Consider the following 20,217-nt stretch of genomic DNA (forward strand, 5'->3'; position numbering starts at 1 on the left):
ATTAAGGATATTTCTGCTTATGGGACTGCTTGGCTTGGTTTTCAACTTAGAACTCCCCATTTCAATAAATACATGAATACAACATGGTGCAACTCAGTTAATCTGACGGCTTCTGCTAAATTGTTTCAGGAGTCAATACCAGCAGGGCAGAGATTCAGTTGCCATTAAATTTACATATAACTTGGAAACTGCTTAGTTAATATATAATGGAAAGTTGCTTAAATTACACAAAAATTACACAAAAGTCTGCTTTTGATTGGCTATCCTCTTTAACGAAGGCTAGTATAAATGGAGAAATGAAAAAAGAGACATATCTTGGGATCCAATTTTCTCAAAAGGCAGCAGTGCTACCATGCTTTAACTCTGAAAACTATAGAAAGATTCTTTCTTATGGTCAGGGTTTGTAATGAATGCTACTGAACCGAAACTGATATCAGAGAAATCTTTATTAAAGGAATATATTACAGAGTCTTACAATACACAAATGGAAAGTCATTAATTTCAGATAATGTGGGAAGAACCCACATAGTAATAGGACTGTCTTTGGTCTTTGATAGAGGCCTCCATTTTTTGCGCTGGTCCTTTGCTCTGTGCTCCATCTTGTTTGGTGTCTTCCAGGATTTTTTCGGTAGCCTAATCCTTTCCTATTCATGGTTAGCTGAAAAACAATTCTGTCTAGTAGGAGCCAATTACCTGCCGTTACTTACCTGAGATTTCAAGACTCAGAAGGATTGAGGCAGGACAGATTCCACCACTTCCATGACATTATTTATGCCTCTTTAAAGGGACATATACATTTAAAGCCAAGATAGGCCAGATAAATTCTTCTTGGTTTCAAGATAGGATTTATCTAGCCAAGTACCTTTGTAAATGCAGTTATCATAAAACGTGGAAAAGTTGTGCACAATAATGTACGCCCCTTTTTCTCACTTACTGTCAAGCCTAGTACTGAAATTAATCCTAATGATGAGAATTGTCTCTGATGGCATAATGGAAAGGCTGGTGTCAGAGCGAATATTGATGGTAAGGCAGGGGCAGGTGCAGTTTGTGATGTCATTAGAGGGGTACCATTGGTGGCTTGTGACTGACTAGAGAATGAAATTTAGCCAGTCACAGGCCACTAGCAATGCCCACCCCTATCCCCCCCTCTGGTGACATCATAAATGATAATAAAGCCTGGGGGGAACAGGCTGTGCTTTAAAAGGCCTGGGGGAACAGGCTGTGCTTTATAAGGCCTGGGGGGAACAGGCTGTGCTTTATAAGGCCTGGGGGAACAGGCTGTGCTTTATAAGGCCTGGGGGAACAGGCTGTGCTTTATAAGGCCTGGGGGGAACAGGCTGTGCTTTATAAGGCCTGTGGGGAACAGGCTGTGCTTTATAAGGCCTGGGGGAACAGGCTATGCTTTATAAGGCCTGGGGGGAACAGGCTGTGCTTTATAAGGCCTGGGGGGAACAGGCTGTGCTTTATATGGCCTGGGGGGAACAGGCTATGCTTATTAAGGCCGGGGGGGGGGGAGACAGGCAGTGCTTTATAAAACCTGGGGGGAACAGGCTGTGCTTTATAAGGCCTGGGGGGAACAGGCTGTGCTTTATAAGGCCTGGGGGAACAGGCTGTGCTCTATAAGGCCTGGGGGAACAGGCTGTGCTCTATAAGGCCTGGGGGGAACAGGCTGTGCTCTATAAGGCCTGGGGGAACAGGCTGTGCTCTATAAGGCCTGGGGGAACAGGCTGTGCTCTATAAGGCCTGGGGGGAACAGGCTGTGCTTGGCAAGGGATAGAAATGAAAGGATAGTTGAGCATGTAGTCTGTGATGTCATTAGAGGGGTACCGCTGGTGGCTTGTGACAGTCCACTAGCTATGCCCACCCCTATCCCCCCCTCTGATGACATCACAGATAATGATTAAGCCTGGAGGTCACAGGCTGTGCTCTATTAAACCTTAAGGAAAGGGGTTGACTTGGGAAGATGGGGGTAGTATAACTTAGGGAAGATGGGGGGGATTTTTTTTTTTTTTTTTTTTGCTTTTTTTTTAACTTTTAACTTAAAAGTTTTTAAAAGTACAATACTGTAAACATAAAAAAAGCTGCATAAGTTGGTAATGGCATAGAAAGCACTTGGGGATATTAAATGCAGCTGTAAGCGCTTTCTGCGGTGATGTTGGTCACAGTGCTACTAACCTGCAAGATGGTGCATTTTGGGAGGAGTACCTTTTCTGGTGTTGTAATTGTAAGGTAGAGCAGGACAGTAAGATGGTAATTAACATTATTTGCTCACCTTTGCTGTTCTCAGAATGTCATACATTACCAGATATGCAGGATGAAGCAGTGGAGGTGCTAGTGGTGTTCTGGTGGAATGTTGCACGGTACTTGGATGGGATGACTCTGAAAAAGATACATTTTCTGTCAGTGGGTACAAAACCATATTCGTTGGTGGTCTAGTCTGACACATTAGGTTCATTAAGAAATAGAGATTTCAGAACCATAGTCTACTCCTACCTATTGGTCCCTAGAAATATCATCTCCGTTTTAAACTTTACCTTGCCGACGGCACAGCTACTCATTACTCCAGCCAGCTCGGGTCCACATAATCGAACCCCTTGAGCATACGGGTCTCGCTGGGGTCCTCTTTCGGGAATGAGATGTATTTCCTGTTGAACCCCGTGGCTGATTCCTATGAGCAATAATAAAAGTACATGGTCAAACAGTAATTATTCCTTTCAGCCATGGTGGTATTTAATATTTTAAATTGCCATTTAACAGACTGAACCCCCCAAAAAAGTTGTGTGTTTTGTCTAAACACATGCAATGTAAAACTACTGCAAATAGGATTAGTAAAGCAAATCTGGTGCAAAACATAAAAACACTGGAGCCAATGTAAGAATAGATACAGTACTGCTCTGGTAGTGGCTGTAAGTGGGGAGAGGTTCTGACTCCCTTCTGGGTGAATGTGATCACATCACAGTTATGCACTTACATGACTTGGTTTTATAGGAGGCTTCAATGTTCTTTTCTCCACATTTGACCAATCGACGGTTGAGAAAAATGGGTGATCCCGGATGTTGCCATTCACCCCAAGGCGTTGGTTGGCCTTCTTCTTCAAGAGCTAAAGCAAATAATGAACATTTATTTAATAATAATATATTGCATATATTTTTCTACCTTCCATACAGTAAAACAACATATAAAATTATATAATTGTTCCTAGGTTATGCTTTTTGACCTTGGTTGGTATCCAGAATATCATCAAGTACCAGAAGAGCTCTGCACATAAGGGCCTGGCAGATAAAATCTGGTAAAAACCAGCAGAGATCTAATGCCACTAGCTCTCCTTATAATGGTGCTTAAGGCTACTCAGTAGGCTAAACCTTTTATTTTTGCCTTACGTCATTACTTATTAATGAATTTTGCTCTCACACTATCCCCTCACTCATGAATGCCCATCATAGAGTGACCTTCTTCTAGATACTTTTCACCCCAGGCTGTAAATTCACTTTTTTCCTTCCACACTTGATACCACACTACCTAGAAGCTATACCAGTGAGGGTCATCTGAAAAAGTGCAACAATTTTACTACATTCCTCCATAACAAATAAACTAAATACCTTAAAACCATTCTGCTATACCAAAAACAAAAAACATTTTTATAACTTTATATTAAAGGGGCTGTTCACCTTTGAGTTAACTTGTAGTGTGATATTCTAAGACAATTTGCAATTGGTTTTAATTTTTGTGTTTTTTTTTGCTTTTTATTCAGCAGCTCTCCAGTTTGAAATGTCAGCTTTCTGGTTGCTAGGATACACATTATCCTAGCAACCATGCAATGATTTGAAAAAGAGACTGGAATATGAATAGGAGGGCTTGAATAAAAAGATGAATAATACAAAGTAGCAATAACAATACATGTGTAGTCTTACAAAGTGTTTGTTTTTTAGATGGGGTTAGCCATTTGAAAGCTGGAAAGCGTCAGAAGAAAAAGGTAACTAAAACAAACAAAAAAAAACTATCAAACAAAATAATGAAGACCACTTGAAAAGTTACTTCAAACTAAAGAATTACTTCTTTAGCCACCCCTTTAATAGTAGTATTTACTTTCTTTACTATTAATATATTTTGGGAAAAGTAAAAACAAAAAATAATTGTTAACAAAAATAGCATTTACTAAATGTTTATTCTGATTTTACTAACCTGTTTTATGAGGTCACGCAGTTTGGTAGAAAGGGAGTCTGGATATTCAGGCTCTCTGTTGATGACGCTTTCTACCTGTTGTCTCAAGTTTCCCTTCGGTGAGAATGGTAACCTATTGGTGGCCATTTCGTACAAGATGACTCCGAAAGACCACCAGTCAGCTCCGGCGTCGTATGGCTCCTCTAATAAAACCTTGGCAACAAATAACAGATTAGTTACCAAAAGTTCTCATACTGAGAACCCTGATTACCACATAGGATTGCAGAATGGGCAAACTAATGTTTGAATAAAGGCCAATAAAGTAGATATATAAATGTAATGACCCAGGATGGGCTGAAGGATTAGTTGTCTTTGGCAGTCCAATAAGCTCAGAGTGTTAGTGGGCCAAGTGATAGAGTTACAGGTTACAAGATGAAACAGCACCACTCCTTCATAAAATAAAAATACCTTTATTGGAACCCTTTAGGGCATTTCAGCAACGTTTTGGGTCATACCTAACCCTTAATCAAGTTTGTGGTGTAACCCGAAATGTTGCTGTAATGCCCTAAAGAGTGGTGCTGTTTCATCTTGTAACCTGAAAGTCTATACCTGTGGATAGTGGCCACTGGGAAAACTTGGCCACTGGATAACAGTTATGTGACCTGTTATCCAGAATGCTCGGGAGCTGGGGTTTTCCGGGTAACGTATCTTTCCGTAATTTGGGTCTTCATGCCTTATGACTACTAGAAATTCATTTAAACATTAAATAAACCCAATAGGCTAGTTTTGTTTCCAATATGGATTAATTATATCTTAGTTGGGATCAAGTACAAGCTACTGTTTTATTATTACAGAGAAAAAGGAAATAATTTTTACAAATTTGGATTATTTGGATAAAATGGAGTCTATGGGAGACAACCATTCCGTAATTCGGAGCTTTCTGGATATCGGGTTTCCGGATAAGGGATCCTATACCTGTACCACAAGTAAGAAAACGCCAGGAGGCTGTGCTGACTATCATTGTACTTTCCAAATGATAAAGTAACACATCAATGTAACTTAAAATAATTAGAAATATTGTATAAATGTACAGGAACTGAGATTCTCACCTGTGGTGCCGTGTATCCTGGTGTTCCATAATAGCCGCACTGTGTGTTTACTCCATACATACCGGTGCAGACAAGGCCAAAATCACCGATCTTCACATGGCCCTGTTCATCCACCAATATGTTCTCTGGTTTGAGGTCACTGTAAGACACACATGGTTTATATTAGAATGATGTCCAGAAACACAATTATGTATAAATAGTGAAGGACTTGGGAGAGAATTAAAATTTTTCTTACCGATGAACGATCCCGTTCTCGTGCAGGAACTGAATACCCACCACTAATTCTGAGGCATAAAACCTTTTAGAAAAAAGAAAACACAAATCACTTTGTAGTTCTGTCTCATACCATTTAATATATGCTTGAGCAGTGTTTCTGTGTTGTACTCCAGTCTCTAGTAGCATGCAGGGTCGCCTTCAGAAATCACGGGGCCCTGTACGGCAACATTTTCTGGGCCCTCAAGCCCCACCCCATATCTTGACTACCCCATAGTAAAAAGGCCACACAGATATCAGAGCTAAAACATTAAACCCCCATAAGCTATAAAAAGCCATTAGTGTTCAAGGCCCCCCTGTAAGTAAAAAAAAAATATTGTTGGCCTGCCCCTCCCACAAGTTATAAAATACTATTGATGGCCAGGACCCGCCAAAAGTTATTAAAATCCACTGGTGACCAGGACCCCCTTCAATTTAAAAAAAAAAAAACATTGGTGGCCAGCCACCGCCAACAAGTTATAAAAAGCCATTAGTGATCAGGGCCCCCCCCCACAATAGATAGCCTAGGCCCTCCCCACCTACAAGTTATAAAAAGCCATTGGTGGCTACCTTTAGGTTAAAAAAAAACTTGGTAGTCAGGCCCCCCAAAATCTTAAAAAAATTGCTTGCCAGGGTTTTATGTCTAAGGGGGGCCTGAACATGCTTCACTTACTTGATTAGCCAGACCCCCCTGCTTTCAGCGTGCTGCCAGCTTCCGAAAATAGGACAGCAGCGCTGTGCATGCAAGATTTTTTCCTATTCAGATTTTCTGTACCCTCATTGGTTCTTTAAGGATAAGTAAAGCTAAGGTAAAGATAAGGTAAAGCTGGACAGGGATCGAATAGGGGAAGTAGGAACTTCCCCTTCAGCCTAACCAATCCCAATGCAGCTTTACCGGGACTTATCCTTAAAGAACCAATGAGGGTACAGAACATCTGAATAGTAGAAAATCTTGCATGCACGGCGCTGCTGTCCTATTTTCTGAAGCAGGCAGCACACTAAAAGCAGGGGGGCTTATCTAATCAAGAAAGTGAAGCATGGCCGGGCCCCCATTAGACATAAAACCCTGCAGGGCCTGGGACAACTGTCCCCCCTGTTTGCGTGCTGCTAGCATGTTAATTATAGTGTTACGTGACTGGTAGATATCCATTGTATTTTAGGTACTTCTGTCTCAAGGAGCTTGCTACTTACAGCACTTGCTTGTTACTCAGACGTCCTCGGTCCTCGATGATGTTCTCCAGTGTTCCGCCATTGACGTACTCCAGGGCTAGCAGGATTAGTGACTGGTTATAAAAACAGAAAGGAGAAGGTGAAGCATAGAAATGGATAGGACAAAATAGGAACATGATCATTTTAATTAATTATTACAAAAATATGCAAAACGGCATAATAATTACAACAAACTAAGGTTAGACAGAACACAATACACTAATATTAATAGCAGTATTGATTCCACAACTCAGCATTCTAGATTATAATAATGGGTAGGGGTTTAAAGTTGGAAGTGGAGAAAGTGGAAATTTTTGTTTCCAAACATCCTCTGCACATAAATCCAGCCACACATACTCACGGGTCACCCATTACCTCCCATCACACATACTCACGGGAGCCCTCTGCTACACATACTACCGAGGAAGCTGACCCCCACTGGGCCCCTTATACCCCGGGCCACTGATACTGGGATAGGGTCCTGCTATACTTTAGTAGCTGAATGAAACTACAGAGAAGGGTACAGATATATGTGGTTTTATACACATATAGTAGAGACCACAGGATAGGCTACTATATCTCTATATATATATATATATATATATATATATATATATATATATATATATATATATATATATATATATATATACCTATCCTGTAGTAGCATCACATTCACTAACAAGGTGGCAAGGCTCTGTGTAAATACAAATATGCCATATGAAATACTTTTATTATCAGCATAATATGTGCAGAAAGCAGACAGCCCCTAGCAGAGCTCACTACCCTGTACCTTAGTTTGGAATGTTGCCATTGCCCGGCATAGAAATGGGCATCTGCTAGCAATCTGGAGAACCGATGCCTCTCGTCTGACATATTCAAAATCTTCCTCCCGCTGCTTCTCAATGATCTTGATTGCAGTTAGTTGGTTCTTGATTTTAAACGATGCCAACACCACCTGGGAAAGAAGAGCGCAAAGGAAATAAATATTACTGGGTTTCCTATATGTAAATGAGTGACTGTAGCTCCACTCATATTGGTAATTCAACAAAGGATGAGCCATAAAATATTCAGTATTTCCATTTTATCCTAATAGCCCCACATTTTTGTACTGGCAATAATGTAACAGTCAAAGGAGACAGGATGTGATAAATGAACATGATATAGAAAGTTTTTTTAAAATTTGTTTGTGCTTTTTAAATAATAATTTACCCTTTAAAAGGTAAAAGTCGTGTGTGCTCTGCCTGGGACTGACCATCCTTCTTCAATAGGAATGAAGATTGGGGTGTCCTTTAGATAAGGGAAAATATTCTCTACAGCAAATATAGCGCATGTACTTCCACTGATCAGAGAAGAGTTTACATGTTAAATTTACATGATTAATTCTCTTGTGATTTCTGTCTCCTTTTGGTTTCATTCCAGATCATTCCAATAGATTTTCCCATAGAAGCTCATCACTCACCTTGCCGAAGTTGCCTTCTCCTAGTTCTTTAATAAGGCTGTAATTTTCAATATCGAGGTACTCCGATGTTTTGGCGTCCTCTCTAACCTTCTCTTTTCCTCCTAGGGATTTGTAAAAAAGACAATGTAACTAATTCATCCAATAAAGATACATAGAATGTTATGTTAAATAATTATAATGTCCTTATATTTAAGGTGCAGTTTTCATATCCCGTGATTAATACAAGTCAAGGGTCCCTATTATGGTGGTATATTCCAAAATCAGCCACCAGGAACAGCATGGGGTCAAGTTAGAAAAACCAATAATTTTACAGTAGGCCCCCAGGGCAACAAAACATTATTTATAGACCATTTGATTGTAAATTACAGTCACTGTGAGCTATCTATCCATTGATGCAGTGATCTTAATGGCATGTCTAGAGTTAAAGGGGTGGTTTACCTTAGTTAACTTTTAGTATGTTATATAATGATCAATTCTAAGCAACTTTTCAATTGGTCTTCAGTATTTATTTTATATTGTTTTGTAATTATTTCCTTCTTCTTCTTCTGACCCTTTCCAGCTTTCAAATGGGGGTCACTGACCCCATCTAAAAATCAAATGCTCTGTATAGCTACACATTTATTGTTACTGCTACTTCTGATTACTCGTCTTTTAATTCAGGCCCCTCCTGTTCATATCCCTGTCTCATTCTAATCAATGCATGGTTGCTAGGGTATATTGAACCCTAGCAACCAGTTTGCAGAAATCGCAAACTGCAGAGCTGCTGAATAAAAAGCTACGTAACTCAAAAACCACAAATAATAAAAGATAAAAAACAATTGCATATTGTCTCAAAATATCACTTTCTACATCATACTAAAGGTTAACTTTAGTGGGGTGCTCATTGGTCATTTCTGCAGTAATATTACAAGCAAGGCTGGGGGTTAAAATTTACCATAAATTACCATACAGCTATTGAAATTAGTAATGAATGTATATTGGAAAGATGCTTTGAAATACTGAGCCTGTGGGGATCTGTTTTTGGGTTGAGCAGCCCTTTAAGTACTACATCAATATCTTTCAAGTTTTGTTCTCCTTACCAGCTGGGTTCTCCTCCGGACCTCTTGTTCTTTTACTTCTCAGCGGATATTGCTTTAAACGTTCTAGGCAAATCCTCAAACTCTTCAGTTTTATCCTTTCTCCTGCTAAAAAAATAAAAATCACTTTGTGACTCTCAAATTTAGTCAGGGACTCATTCAGGACTGGAACTAGGGGTGGGCAGAAGAAGCACCCACCCTAGGGTTCAACAAAAGAGGGGGTGCTGGGCAGGTACCTGTTAAAGTATCTTCTGCCTACCCGTAGTGCTTGTTCATTGCCCACTATTGCTCTTCCCTCTCCTCCCCTCTGTCACATTCCCTTCCCCTCTGTCACTCTCCCTCACCTTTGTCGCTCTCCCCTCCCTCCCCTCGGGGTGGCTTGCCGTGTTGCCTAGGGCGCCTGGGCACCTTGGCCCTGGACTCATTTATCTGCAATGTGCAACAAATCAGTGCAAAGAGCATTTGTTGTTCAAGGGGCAGATTTTATCAATGGATCAAATTGAAAATTGGAAATTTGAATTTTCGAGTTTTTTTTATAGTCAAAACTGTCAAATTCGACTCGGGAGTTATTCAAATTCAATTCAAGTTTTTCAAGATTTATCATACACTGGCCCTTAAAGAACTCAAATTTGACAATTCACCACCAAGTCAATGGGAGAGGTCTAGGGATTATTTTGGAGTTGTTTGCAGCCTTCCTGACATTTGAGTTTTTTTCGGAAAAAAACTTGAATCGAGTTTTTAAATTTCGAATCTAATTCAATTCAAATTTGATTCGAGTTTTCGGGTCGATCCTACTCATCCGAGTTTGAGAAATTAGATTTTTTTTAAAACAAATTCTGATTGGTCGAATTTCGAGTTCATGGGAGTTTAGGGGAGTTTTTAAAGACTCGCATGAATTTGAAATTTCAACCTTTGATAAATGGGCCTCCCCATGTTGCAGCTGCCAGCACCACACACTGCACTTCAGCGCTAAGGGGCACAGGTTTCTGTTCTTGCCTCTGCTCCTAGGATTTTTATAAATTAAAATGTTATTTCTCATTGGTGACTTTGGAAAACTGGTGAGTGACAATTTGATCCTGAGTTGCAGCGGACAGGTTGTGCCTAAATGGCAAGTAACAGCTTCAGCCTAAGTGGCTACTGCCAGCCCAAGCATATGGGGGAGTGGATCCTTTCCCATATTATACAGTAAATGCCAGAGGTTATTAGCACCCAAAATATACTATATAACATGAGCGGCAGCAGACAGAGGAACCCCAGATGCATTTTATATAATCAGAGGCAGCAGAGAACATTATCTATAAGGAGAGGCTGTGGTTACTGGCACAACAATTACATTATATACAGTACAAAGCAACGGTTACTGCCACCCCAATAATGTTACCTACAGTGAGACCCAGTGGTACATTAAATACAGTCAAATGCATTTGGCACAGGTACCCCAAGCACTTTATGGTGCCAACAGATACTGGCTCCAAAGACCATTATACCCAATTCAGGCCCTTCCTATTCATATTCCTGTCTCATTCAAATCAGTGCATAGTTGCTAGGGTATTTTGAACCCTAGCAACCAGTTTGCAGAAATTGCAAACTGCAGAGCTGCTGAATAAAAAGCTAAATAACTCAAAAACCACAACTAATAAAAAACTAAAACCAATGCAAAATGCATCAGAATATCGCTTTCCACGTCATATTAAAGGTTAACTCAAAGGTGAACAACCCCTTTAGTGGATTACCATACAACCAATGAAGTTAGTAATGAATGTATATTGGAAAGATGCTTTGCAATTCTGAGCCTCTGGGGATCTGTTTTGGGTTGAGCAGCCCTTTAAGTCCTACATCAATATCTTTCAAGTTTTGTTCTCCTTACCAGCTGGGTTCTCCTCTGGACTTCTCGATCTTTTTCTTCTCAGCGGATATTGCTTTAGACGTTCTATGCAAATCCTTAAATCCTTCAGTTGTATCTTTTTTCCTGCTAAAAGAATAAAAATCACTTTGTGACTCTCTAATTTCTAATTTAGTCAGGGACTCATTCAAGGACAGAACTAGGGGTGGGCAGAAGATGCACCTGCCAAGGGTGCAACATTAGGGGGGTGCTGGGCAGGTACAAGTGGCTTCTACCTACCCCTAAAGCATGTTCACTGCCCACTGTTACCTCCCTCCCCTCGCTTGTCCCCTCGCAGGTGCCTAGGGTACCTGTCAGCTTGGCCTGGCCCTGGACTCATTTATCAGCAATGTGCAAAAAATGAGTGCAAAGAGCATATGTTGTATAAATGTTGCAGCTGCCAGCACCACACGCTGCACTCTGGGTACAATTGCTCGGAATTGAGTGTGAAGGGTTACAGGTTTCTATTCTTGCCTTTGCTCCTTTATAAATAAAGTGTGAAAATGTTCTTTCCAGTTGATCCTGAGTTGCAGCGGACAGGTTGCGCATAAATGGCAAGTAACAGCTTCAGCCTAAGTGGCTACTGCCAGCCCAAGCATATGGGGGAGTGGATCCTTTCCCACATTATACAGTAAATGCCAGAGGTTATTAGCACCCAAACTATACTATATAACATGAGAGGCAGCAGACACAGGCAACCCAAATGCATTTTATACAATCAGAGGCAGCAGAGAACATTATATATAGGGAGAGGCTGTGGTTACTGGCACAACAATAACATTATATACAGTACAAAGCAACGGTTACTGCCACCCCAATAATGTTACCTACAGTGAGACCCAGTGTTACATTAAATACAGTAAAGGCAGTTGGCACAGGTACCCCAAGCACTTTATGGTGCCAACAGATTCTGGCTCCAAAGGACATTATACCCATTGAAAGGGAGCGCACACTGGTACCCAAACTATATTGCATACAGTAAACATTATATACAGGCACACATAGTAACCTACATATAGTGGTGCCTCAACTATATTAAACATTAAAAGCCAACGGTTTTTGCCTAAGTAATTTATGGTGCCAACGGACACTGGCACCATAGGGCATTATACACATTGGAAGAGGATACTGGCACTCTAAATATATTGTATACAATAAACATTTTATACAGATACGCATAGTACCCTTCATATAGTGGTGCCTCAACTATATTAAATATAAAAAGTCCATGGTGTTTGCCCTGCAAGAACATTACATACAGTGAAAAGTAGAGGACATACACTCCCATGTTTTTTATATAAAATGAGAGGTTGGGGCACAGTCACCCCAAGTTAAATGCCCATCTTTGCATATTTAACACCAGTTACAGGTTATATAATTATATTCTTAAAGCAATATATTTTGTGTTTCTCCTCCTTACTAGCTGGGTCCTCCACTGGACTCTCAGATCTTCTCCTCTTCTTCTCCATTTTCCTTCTTTTCCAAGGATGTTCTTCTTCTACTTCTTCTTTCTTCTTCTTTTGCTGCTTTCTTCTTCCACTGCACTACAAACTCACTTTTCTGCTCAAATCTCTTCTTCTATCGCTGTAATCTCCAAAAACTCTCTCCAACTCACACAAGCTCCCTGCAGTCACTCCACACTGGCTAAATGACAGTTATGACAGTTGGCTCCTGAGAGCTGTTGTTTGAGTGGCATGTGCCAGTTGAGCCTGGGCAGCAATTGAAAAGTATACACAACACAACACAACACAGAATGGTCAACCTTTGTTCTTCAGGGAATTCTTTCTAAATATAGATTTTGTGAATGAGTAAAACGCTCACAAATACCCAGGTAGAATCCAATGTCCTCTTACCTGCCACTCATTATAGCCATTTATCACATATAGCTCTTTATGGGATATTGCCCTATGAAAGTCTTTACTTTACTTTTATCTGCTCCAGCTGATGGATATTATAACTCACCATTTATCATATTTCTTCATTTCATGATTATTAACCACAAAGCAGGATAGGACATAGAAATATGCAATTCACCAATATTGGATGAAATATGACTATAAAGTCATTAAAAAGAACAAATATAAGAAGGTTGGCAAATTTTCTTTTGACTAATGTGATTTTTATATGTGATACAATTCCCACACCGTGCTTGGATGCATCAGGCACAAGTAAGAAGAGCCAGGTGCCTAGGGCGCAACAAATGGGGGGGGGGTACCACACACACATACCTTTTCTCTCATCCACCCCTAGTCTGGACCCTTGTGTCCACCAAGTGCCTGCACTTCTGCTCCTCCGAGTGTCAGTATACCTGTTCCCAGATTACTGTGCATGCTGTATTTGTGCATGCATGCATGCATGCAAGGGAGGTGGTGGGAGGGGCGAATTGGTTGGCCAGCTGCCTTGGGCACCCAACAGGCTTGACCCATGATTCATAGTAAACTTGGAGAAACCCACAGATGCCCTGAAAAAAATATTTAAATTTTAAGAATGGATAAACAAGGCCTCACACTCACTTTCACAAAGTTTGCACATACCTCTTACATACCTCTTATCCTACAGCACACCTGTGTGGGTAACATGCATAATCTCTGGGGTTATAGCTCAAAAGTATATCATTTGACTGCAGATCAAGAAGTTCCTGGTTCAAATCCAGGTGTCCCCTTTCTCAACATTAAGTTTAAATGAGAAGGAAAGCTAAAGAGGCAGTTTATTGCCAATATATTAGCTGCAATAGTGCAAGCTAGAATGCTATATTTATTCTGTAGAATGTTTTACCATACCTGAGAAAAAAGCTCTAAAAGCTCTCTGTTTAGGATAGCAGCTGCAGTATTAGCTTGGTGTGACATCACTTCCTGCCTGAGTCTCCCCCTGCTCACTTATAGCTTTGGGCTCAGATTACAGCAGAGAAGGGAGAGGGGGGGGGAAGAGGAGCAAACTGAGCATGCTCATGCACGGAGCAAGGAGGTTTAAACTGAAGGCAGGAAGTCTGATACAGAAGCCCATGTGTACACAATAGAAGGAAAGAAATGGTGTTTCTTTTAACAGAGGACTCAGAGCAGCATTACTTTAAGGGTTTACTGGTATATTTAGGTGGACCTTTTTGATAAAGCTTACTTAGTTGTAACCTTTCTTTCTCCTTTATAAGATATATAAATCAAAGACAGTTGATTCTACTGTAGAGCTGCGTCAGGGCAGTTACCCACAAATTAGTGGGTATTTGGGTGGAAAGTCTCTGGGTTCCCAACTCCACCACAGGCTCTTGTATCACCTTCCTCCCCCATTTATGACCCAGTTTATCCACTTCAGGAGTGATGTCACTTTCAGCCAACTGTGACATCAATTCCGGTTCCATGGGTCCTGGGTTGGGTTACAAACTAACAAATTTGCAGGTAGAGGTGGGCAGCAGGGTCAGTGGTCTGGGAACAGGTCTGCTCAACTGGTCCTGTATAGGATTCTGTTGAGTGTTTTTGATTATAGAAATGATTAGCAATTAAAGTGCACACTGTTAAATTGTGTTTTTATATTTGGAAATTATATCTTTTTAACCCTTTGCATGCTGACCACAGACATTGCTAGACAACATGTTCTATACCACTGGCACGCTGCCCCTTCTGTGTCAGCACTAGGTGTGCAGAGATTTATGACACTACAAGTATATCGACTTCTGTTAATTTTAATTTACCAGTTTGATATGACTCCCACCCAGATTTGAACCAAGGGCCACTTGATCTGCAGGCAAATGCTTTACCACTGAACTATACCCCCCCCCTCTTGCTATTAAACTCATTCTACTCAAACTACAGGTGTACTATAGATACTGTATATATAAATGTGTGTGTATTGCTATTAATCTACTATTCCCCCACAAAAGGCACAGGAAAAACAAGGGGATAAAATATTGTTTAAAAAGTTTCTACCCCAGGATATTGGGTCCTAGTGGCGGTGCAGCAGAAATGTCAAAATTGTGTCAGCATACCTTTAAAGGGGTGGTTCACCTTTATGGTAACTTTTAGTATGTTATAGAACGACCAATTCTAAGAAATTTTCAATTGGTTTTCATTTATTTTTTATTTTTTATAGTTTTATAGTTATCTGTCTTTTTCTTCTGATTCTTTGCAGCTTTCAAATGAGCGTCGCTGTCCCCTTTTAAAAAACAAAAGCCCTGTAAGGCTACAAATGTGTTATTATTGTTATTTTGTATTACTGATCCTTCTATTCAGGCCTCTCCTATTCATATTCCAGTATCTTATTCAAATCAATACATGGTTGCTAGGGTAATTTGGGTCCTAGTTACCAGAATGCTTAAAATGCAAATTGATGAGCTACTGAATAAAAAGCTAAATAACTCAGAAACCTTCAATAATAAAAAATGAAAACCAATTGCAAATTATCTCAGAATACCACAAGTTATCTAAAAGGTGAACAACCCCTCTAAGAAGAGTTGGGCGGGTTAGTGAAAGAAGAAAATCCACACAACCAATATGATCATAGAAAACATGTATTGATAGTCAGGCTGCATCAGTCTGAAGAACTCTTCCCAGCTTCTAGCTCTCACAATCTTGCCCCAGCATCCTGTTAAAGGGGGGTTCACCTTTTAAGTTATCTTTTAATATGCTATTGAATGGCCAATTCTAAGCAACTTTTAAATTGGTCTTCATTATTTATTTTTTATAGTTTTTAAATTATTTGCGTTCTTCTTAAAACTCTTTCCAACTTTCAAATGGGGGTTGCTGACCCCATCTAAAAAAACAAATGGTTTGTAAGGCTACAAATGCATTATTATTGCTACATACTATTGTTATATACTTTTTATTACTCCTCTTTCTTGTCAGGCCCTCTCCTATTCATATTCCAGCCACTTATTCAAAACAATGCATGGTTGGTATGGTAATTTGGACCCTAGCAACCAGAATCCTAAACCTGCAAACTGGAGAGCTGCTGAATAAAAAGCTAAATAACTCAAAACCCACAAATAATAGAAAAAGAAAACTAATTGCAAATTGTCTCAGAATATCCCTCTCTATGTCATACTAAAAGTTATTGTAAAGGTGAACAACCCGTTTAATTTCTCAATGCTGAGAGTAATTCAGGGACCTGCATCCAAATCATCATGAGTTCTTAATTGGCACCCCAGGCTTGCAGCAGCAGCAGCATTAGAACCCTTGAAATTAGAGTGGATACAATGAGCCTTTAAATGTTGCAGTTTATGACCTCTTAACTGTAACAATGGTCAGAATATGCGATTTCATACTGTTACTTACTAGTATAACCATAGTATTATGACTAGTACCCATAGCATTACTCCAAATCCTTACTCCAACTGAATTTTTTGTATGAAGCTGAGAAGAGAGTGTTTAATGTAATGCACTACCTACCCTTAGTGAATGGTGTCTGAGTGTTGGCTCATTCCTTCTGTATCCATAAGGCCCATTGTACCTGAGCACTGGCAGCTGTGATGGAGCAGTACGTCCTGTGTTATGCTTCTGGCAATGTCCTAAGAAGACAGCAAGACAGTAAATGTTAGGATGGATTGAGTGTTGGACTGGAGATCCCAACAGGGTTGGACTGGGCTGGTGGGACACCGGGAAAAAAACAGGTGCCAGTCCAGTCCCACTATTGGCGCTGCCCCTCAGACCTCCCTCCCAGCCCCCGACTGCGGCAGGAAAAAAAATAAGCACGGAGGGGCCGGAGGGAGGTTGCAGCTGTGGACAGGGAAGGGCCTGGCTGATGTGTCTTCACTGCTGGGGCAGGGGGCAGAATTAGCAGCCCCCATGGACCCGGGCCCCCCATTGCGACACTGGACCCCAAGGCCCATTGGAAGACCTGACCTCCTGGGCCCAACCGCCACCAACCAAACCTCCACCCATTCTCTCTCTGTCCTGGTGGCCCAGTTCCGAGTTTAATATTACTAGCAGACTGGTGAACATATTATGAAAATAAAATGCAACATAAGCAAAAGGAAGGGTAGAGTGCAGAACCTACTGTAGGCCTTACCTGCTTTTTATTACATATCTTTCTTTTCAGGCCCTCTCCTATTCATATTCCACTCACTTATTCAAATCAGTGCATGGTTGCTATGGTAATTTGGACCCTAGCAACCAGAATCCTAAAACTACAAACTGGAGAGCTGCTGAATAAAAAGCTTCTGGATAACACCACAAATAATAATAAATGAAAATGAATTGCAATTTTCTTTCAGAACATCCCTCTCTACATCATACTAAAAGTCAATGTAAAGGTGAACAACCCCTTCCTGAGGTTCAAGTATACAGCCCCCTCTCCATGGGTATAATATTTATCTACAATTCAGCTATTTAATGAGGTTTGCCTAGGTGTTCATGGACAATTATGAGAACATGGAGTACAATAAATTACTAACACAATACACATTATTTGGAATAAATAATCTTTTAAATAAATACACACACAATATTAAGAAAAAGGTATTACATTTAGTAATAACGATTGTCACTTTGGTACAAGTATTATCTTATTTATTTTTTATATGTATAATTTTAAGAACTTGTTTGTTGCTTCACAAGAATGTTCTTCACCTTTAATTTATTAATGATATGCATACATGTCACTATTTAAGCACTTACACAGGTATGCACTAATTACTCTGATGAAGTGTCAGGTCTTCTGACACGAAACGCGTTAGATGTAAATCCCCCTCCTTTGTAATTTTAAAGCGCACAATAAAGCCAACATATTGATACTAACGTGCCTGACTCCAAGAAATGCTTTGAACAGCGCTCTGCAGCGGTAACAGGAGTGTGAAGTGGAAGCCGGCCAGAAGGAGCCGAATTATCGCGATAGCTGCGGCTTAGCAGGAGCTGGCGTGCAAGGGAAGCGCTCCGCCATTTGCCACATCATTTATTTTCGCATGGACAATTTTGCCCTGATATTTTTTCTGGACGGCAGTGGTTTGTCCCACGCACACCATCCATTTAGATTGGTGGGATGGCCTGATGTAAGTTCTTAAAACCTTCTTCACTTGTAGATGACCTTCCAGACAGTGGAATGAGTGGAATGATTCTTGTCCCTTCCCAGATTCATAGGCATTTATAATCTCATATCTAAAGGCCTCAAAGTGCTCTTTCAATCTAGGCTTGGTGTGATACCATGCACCTCAACAACAAAGAGCAAACCTAACTCAATAAGGTTTGAATAAATTTCCTGCAATATCCTTTCTAACCATGATCTAATTATTAGCACCAGATTCTTATTGTAGGTATTGTTAAGCTAGCGATAAATGTAGGGGGTACGTATCTTTTACATGACTTCATACACAACTGCTGGTTATAGGAATGAAAGACACAGTCAATTCTGCTATTTGCACAGACACATACGACAATCACAGACACCTTGTTATAACTCTCTGAGCTATTTACCTGTCCAGTCCTTCTTAATAAGTTCCTCATGGTTGGACAAAATAAGCTGCTGTATGTGGGTCACGTTGGGAGTATCGATGGATCCCTGCACAAAGCTTGAAAGACATTTCTTCTCTCATCAAAGTCCTGACTGCGATCCCTTTCAAGATGAAACCTTTTTCCCAGGGAGCCCTCCTCTGCTTCTCCTTATTCAGAAACTTGACCAGATCAGAGTTTTCTGTAGTTTGATGGTCCATGGCTTGGGCTAGTTAAGATTAAATACATAGTTTTGGTTTTCCCTTTATAAATGCAATACATAATAAATTTCTATACAAGAATCAGAATTTTTAACAACCAGGCTTTCTTAAATGTAGCAGATGATTCCAGGGAGTCTACTTAATATCCAGTTTGGATGAGAAAATATATAATTTAGGATGCCTTCCAGGATCACTGAACATTAGCTTCAAACTTTGAACACTGGAAGCATAGAGCAAAGGCTTTGGTTTGCCAGTATGCCACAAACAAAATGACTGCGTTCTGTATTTGCTTTTAATATTCTAGGATAATGGTCAATTTAGTTTAAAAAAACATACATTTTGCTTTCATTCAGTCATAAGGGAGTTTTATCCCTGTATAATTAAATGGTATCCACCATGAACTCTGAATAGGCTAATTATAAAATACTTGTTTCTTAATATTGTCATATATTCATCAAGATGGGGGGAGAATTTTATTCTAATATGATTTTGATGCAAATCAAAGTGTGTGTGTATATATATATATATATATATATATATATATCTATATATATATATATATGTAACATTCCATGATTTTCTATGGTAGAACAGACATTTATATTGCTCTACTTTTACTCATTTTGTCAACTTGGCTGAAGCCACAACGTTTAAGGAATATTTATTAACTAAATGTCTGCCTTACTCTATATACCTGTAACCCAGAGAGAACATTTTTGAAACTATAAAAAGGCAAAAGTGAGTTAAAATATTAAAGGCCAGATTTAATTCAGTGAGAAAAAGTTATCTTATGCTTCATCACATGAAAGTCATAAACGAGATTCAGATTTCTACAAATTCAGTTCCAGTTTTTCCCTATTGACCATTTCAGAATGTTCACATAATAAACTGCGATTCTGAACTGAATGTCAGATGGAATCAGGGTCGGACTGGCCCACCGGGACACCGGGAAAAATCCCGGTGGGCCCCAGTCCTTGTGGGCCCCTACGACCACATTCCCATCTATTTTTTGCCAGAGCTCCCCTTTTGCAATGGGCCCCGCAGCGCTGCCACTATCACCTGGGCTCCTGGGCTGGCTACTGAACTGCCTGTCAAAGCTGCTACCTGCAGCCTGACTGTGCTTTGCTCTGTGCAGGGTGGTTGTGCGCTGCTGCGCATGTTTCAGTGTCTGATGCGCCTGATGACGTCACTGACCTGGCGTCCTTCTCGTAGGGGAAGAGACAGATGCGCGCGTGACGCGTCAGATACTGGTGCGGTGGGGTGGATCCTCCTGGCTGGCTGCAGTCACTTTCGCTACCTGCTTGTGCCTGGGCTTGGCAAGTATAAGTTGTGCTGACGACCTTAATCACCCTGGGGGGTTGGGGGGGGGGCAGCTGCTGCTGCTCTGACAGTCTTTGCTCGGCTGTTCTGTTCCCCTGCTCCCTGAATTGATTTCA

General features: G+C 40.4%; 1 protein-coding gene across 1 annotated transcript; it reads right to left on the minus strand.

The window, feature by feature from the left end:
- Positions 1-2,061: 2,061 nt before the first annotated feature.
- LOC108718586 (protein kinase C delta type) lies at positions 2,062-18,781 on the minus strand. Its single transcript, XM_041565667.1, has 11 exons — positions 18,610-18,781; positions 16,527-16,645; positions 8,194-8,322; positions 7,525-7,689; positions 6,714-6,805; positions 5,506-5,568; positions 5,271-5,409; positions 4,183-4,374; positions 2,972-3,100; positions 2,535-2,668; positions 2,062-2,379 (listed from the first exon to the last, which is right to left on the minus strand). The coding sequence occupies exons 1-10, from the start codon at positions 18,779-18,781 to the stop codon at positions 2,558-2,560; spliced, it is 1,311 nt and encodes a 436-aa protein (XP_041421601.1). The 3' UTR covers positions 2,062-2,379; positions 2,535-2,557.
- Between the last annotated feature and the right edge of the window lie 1,436 nt (positions 18,782-20,217).

Source organism: Xenopus laevis, chromosome 6L (assembly GCF_017654675.1).
Source record: "Xenopus laevis strain J_2021 chromosome 6L, Xenopus_laevis_v10.1, whole genome shotgun sequence".
Classification (NCBI taxonomy): domain Eukaryota; kingdom Metazoa; phylum Chordata; class Amphibia; order Anura; family Pipidae; genus Xenopus; species Xenopus laevis.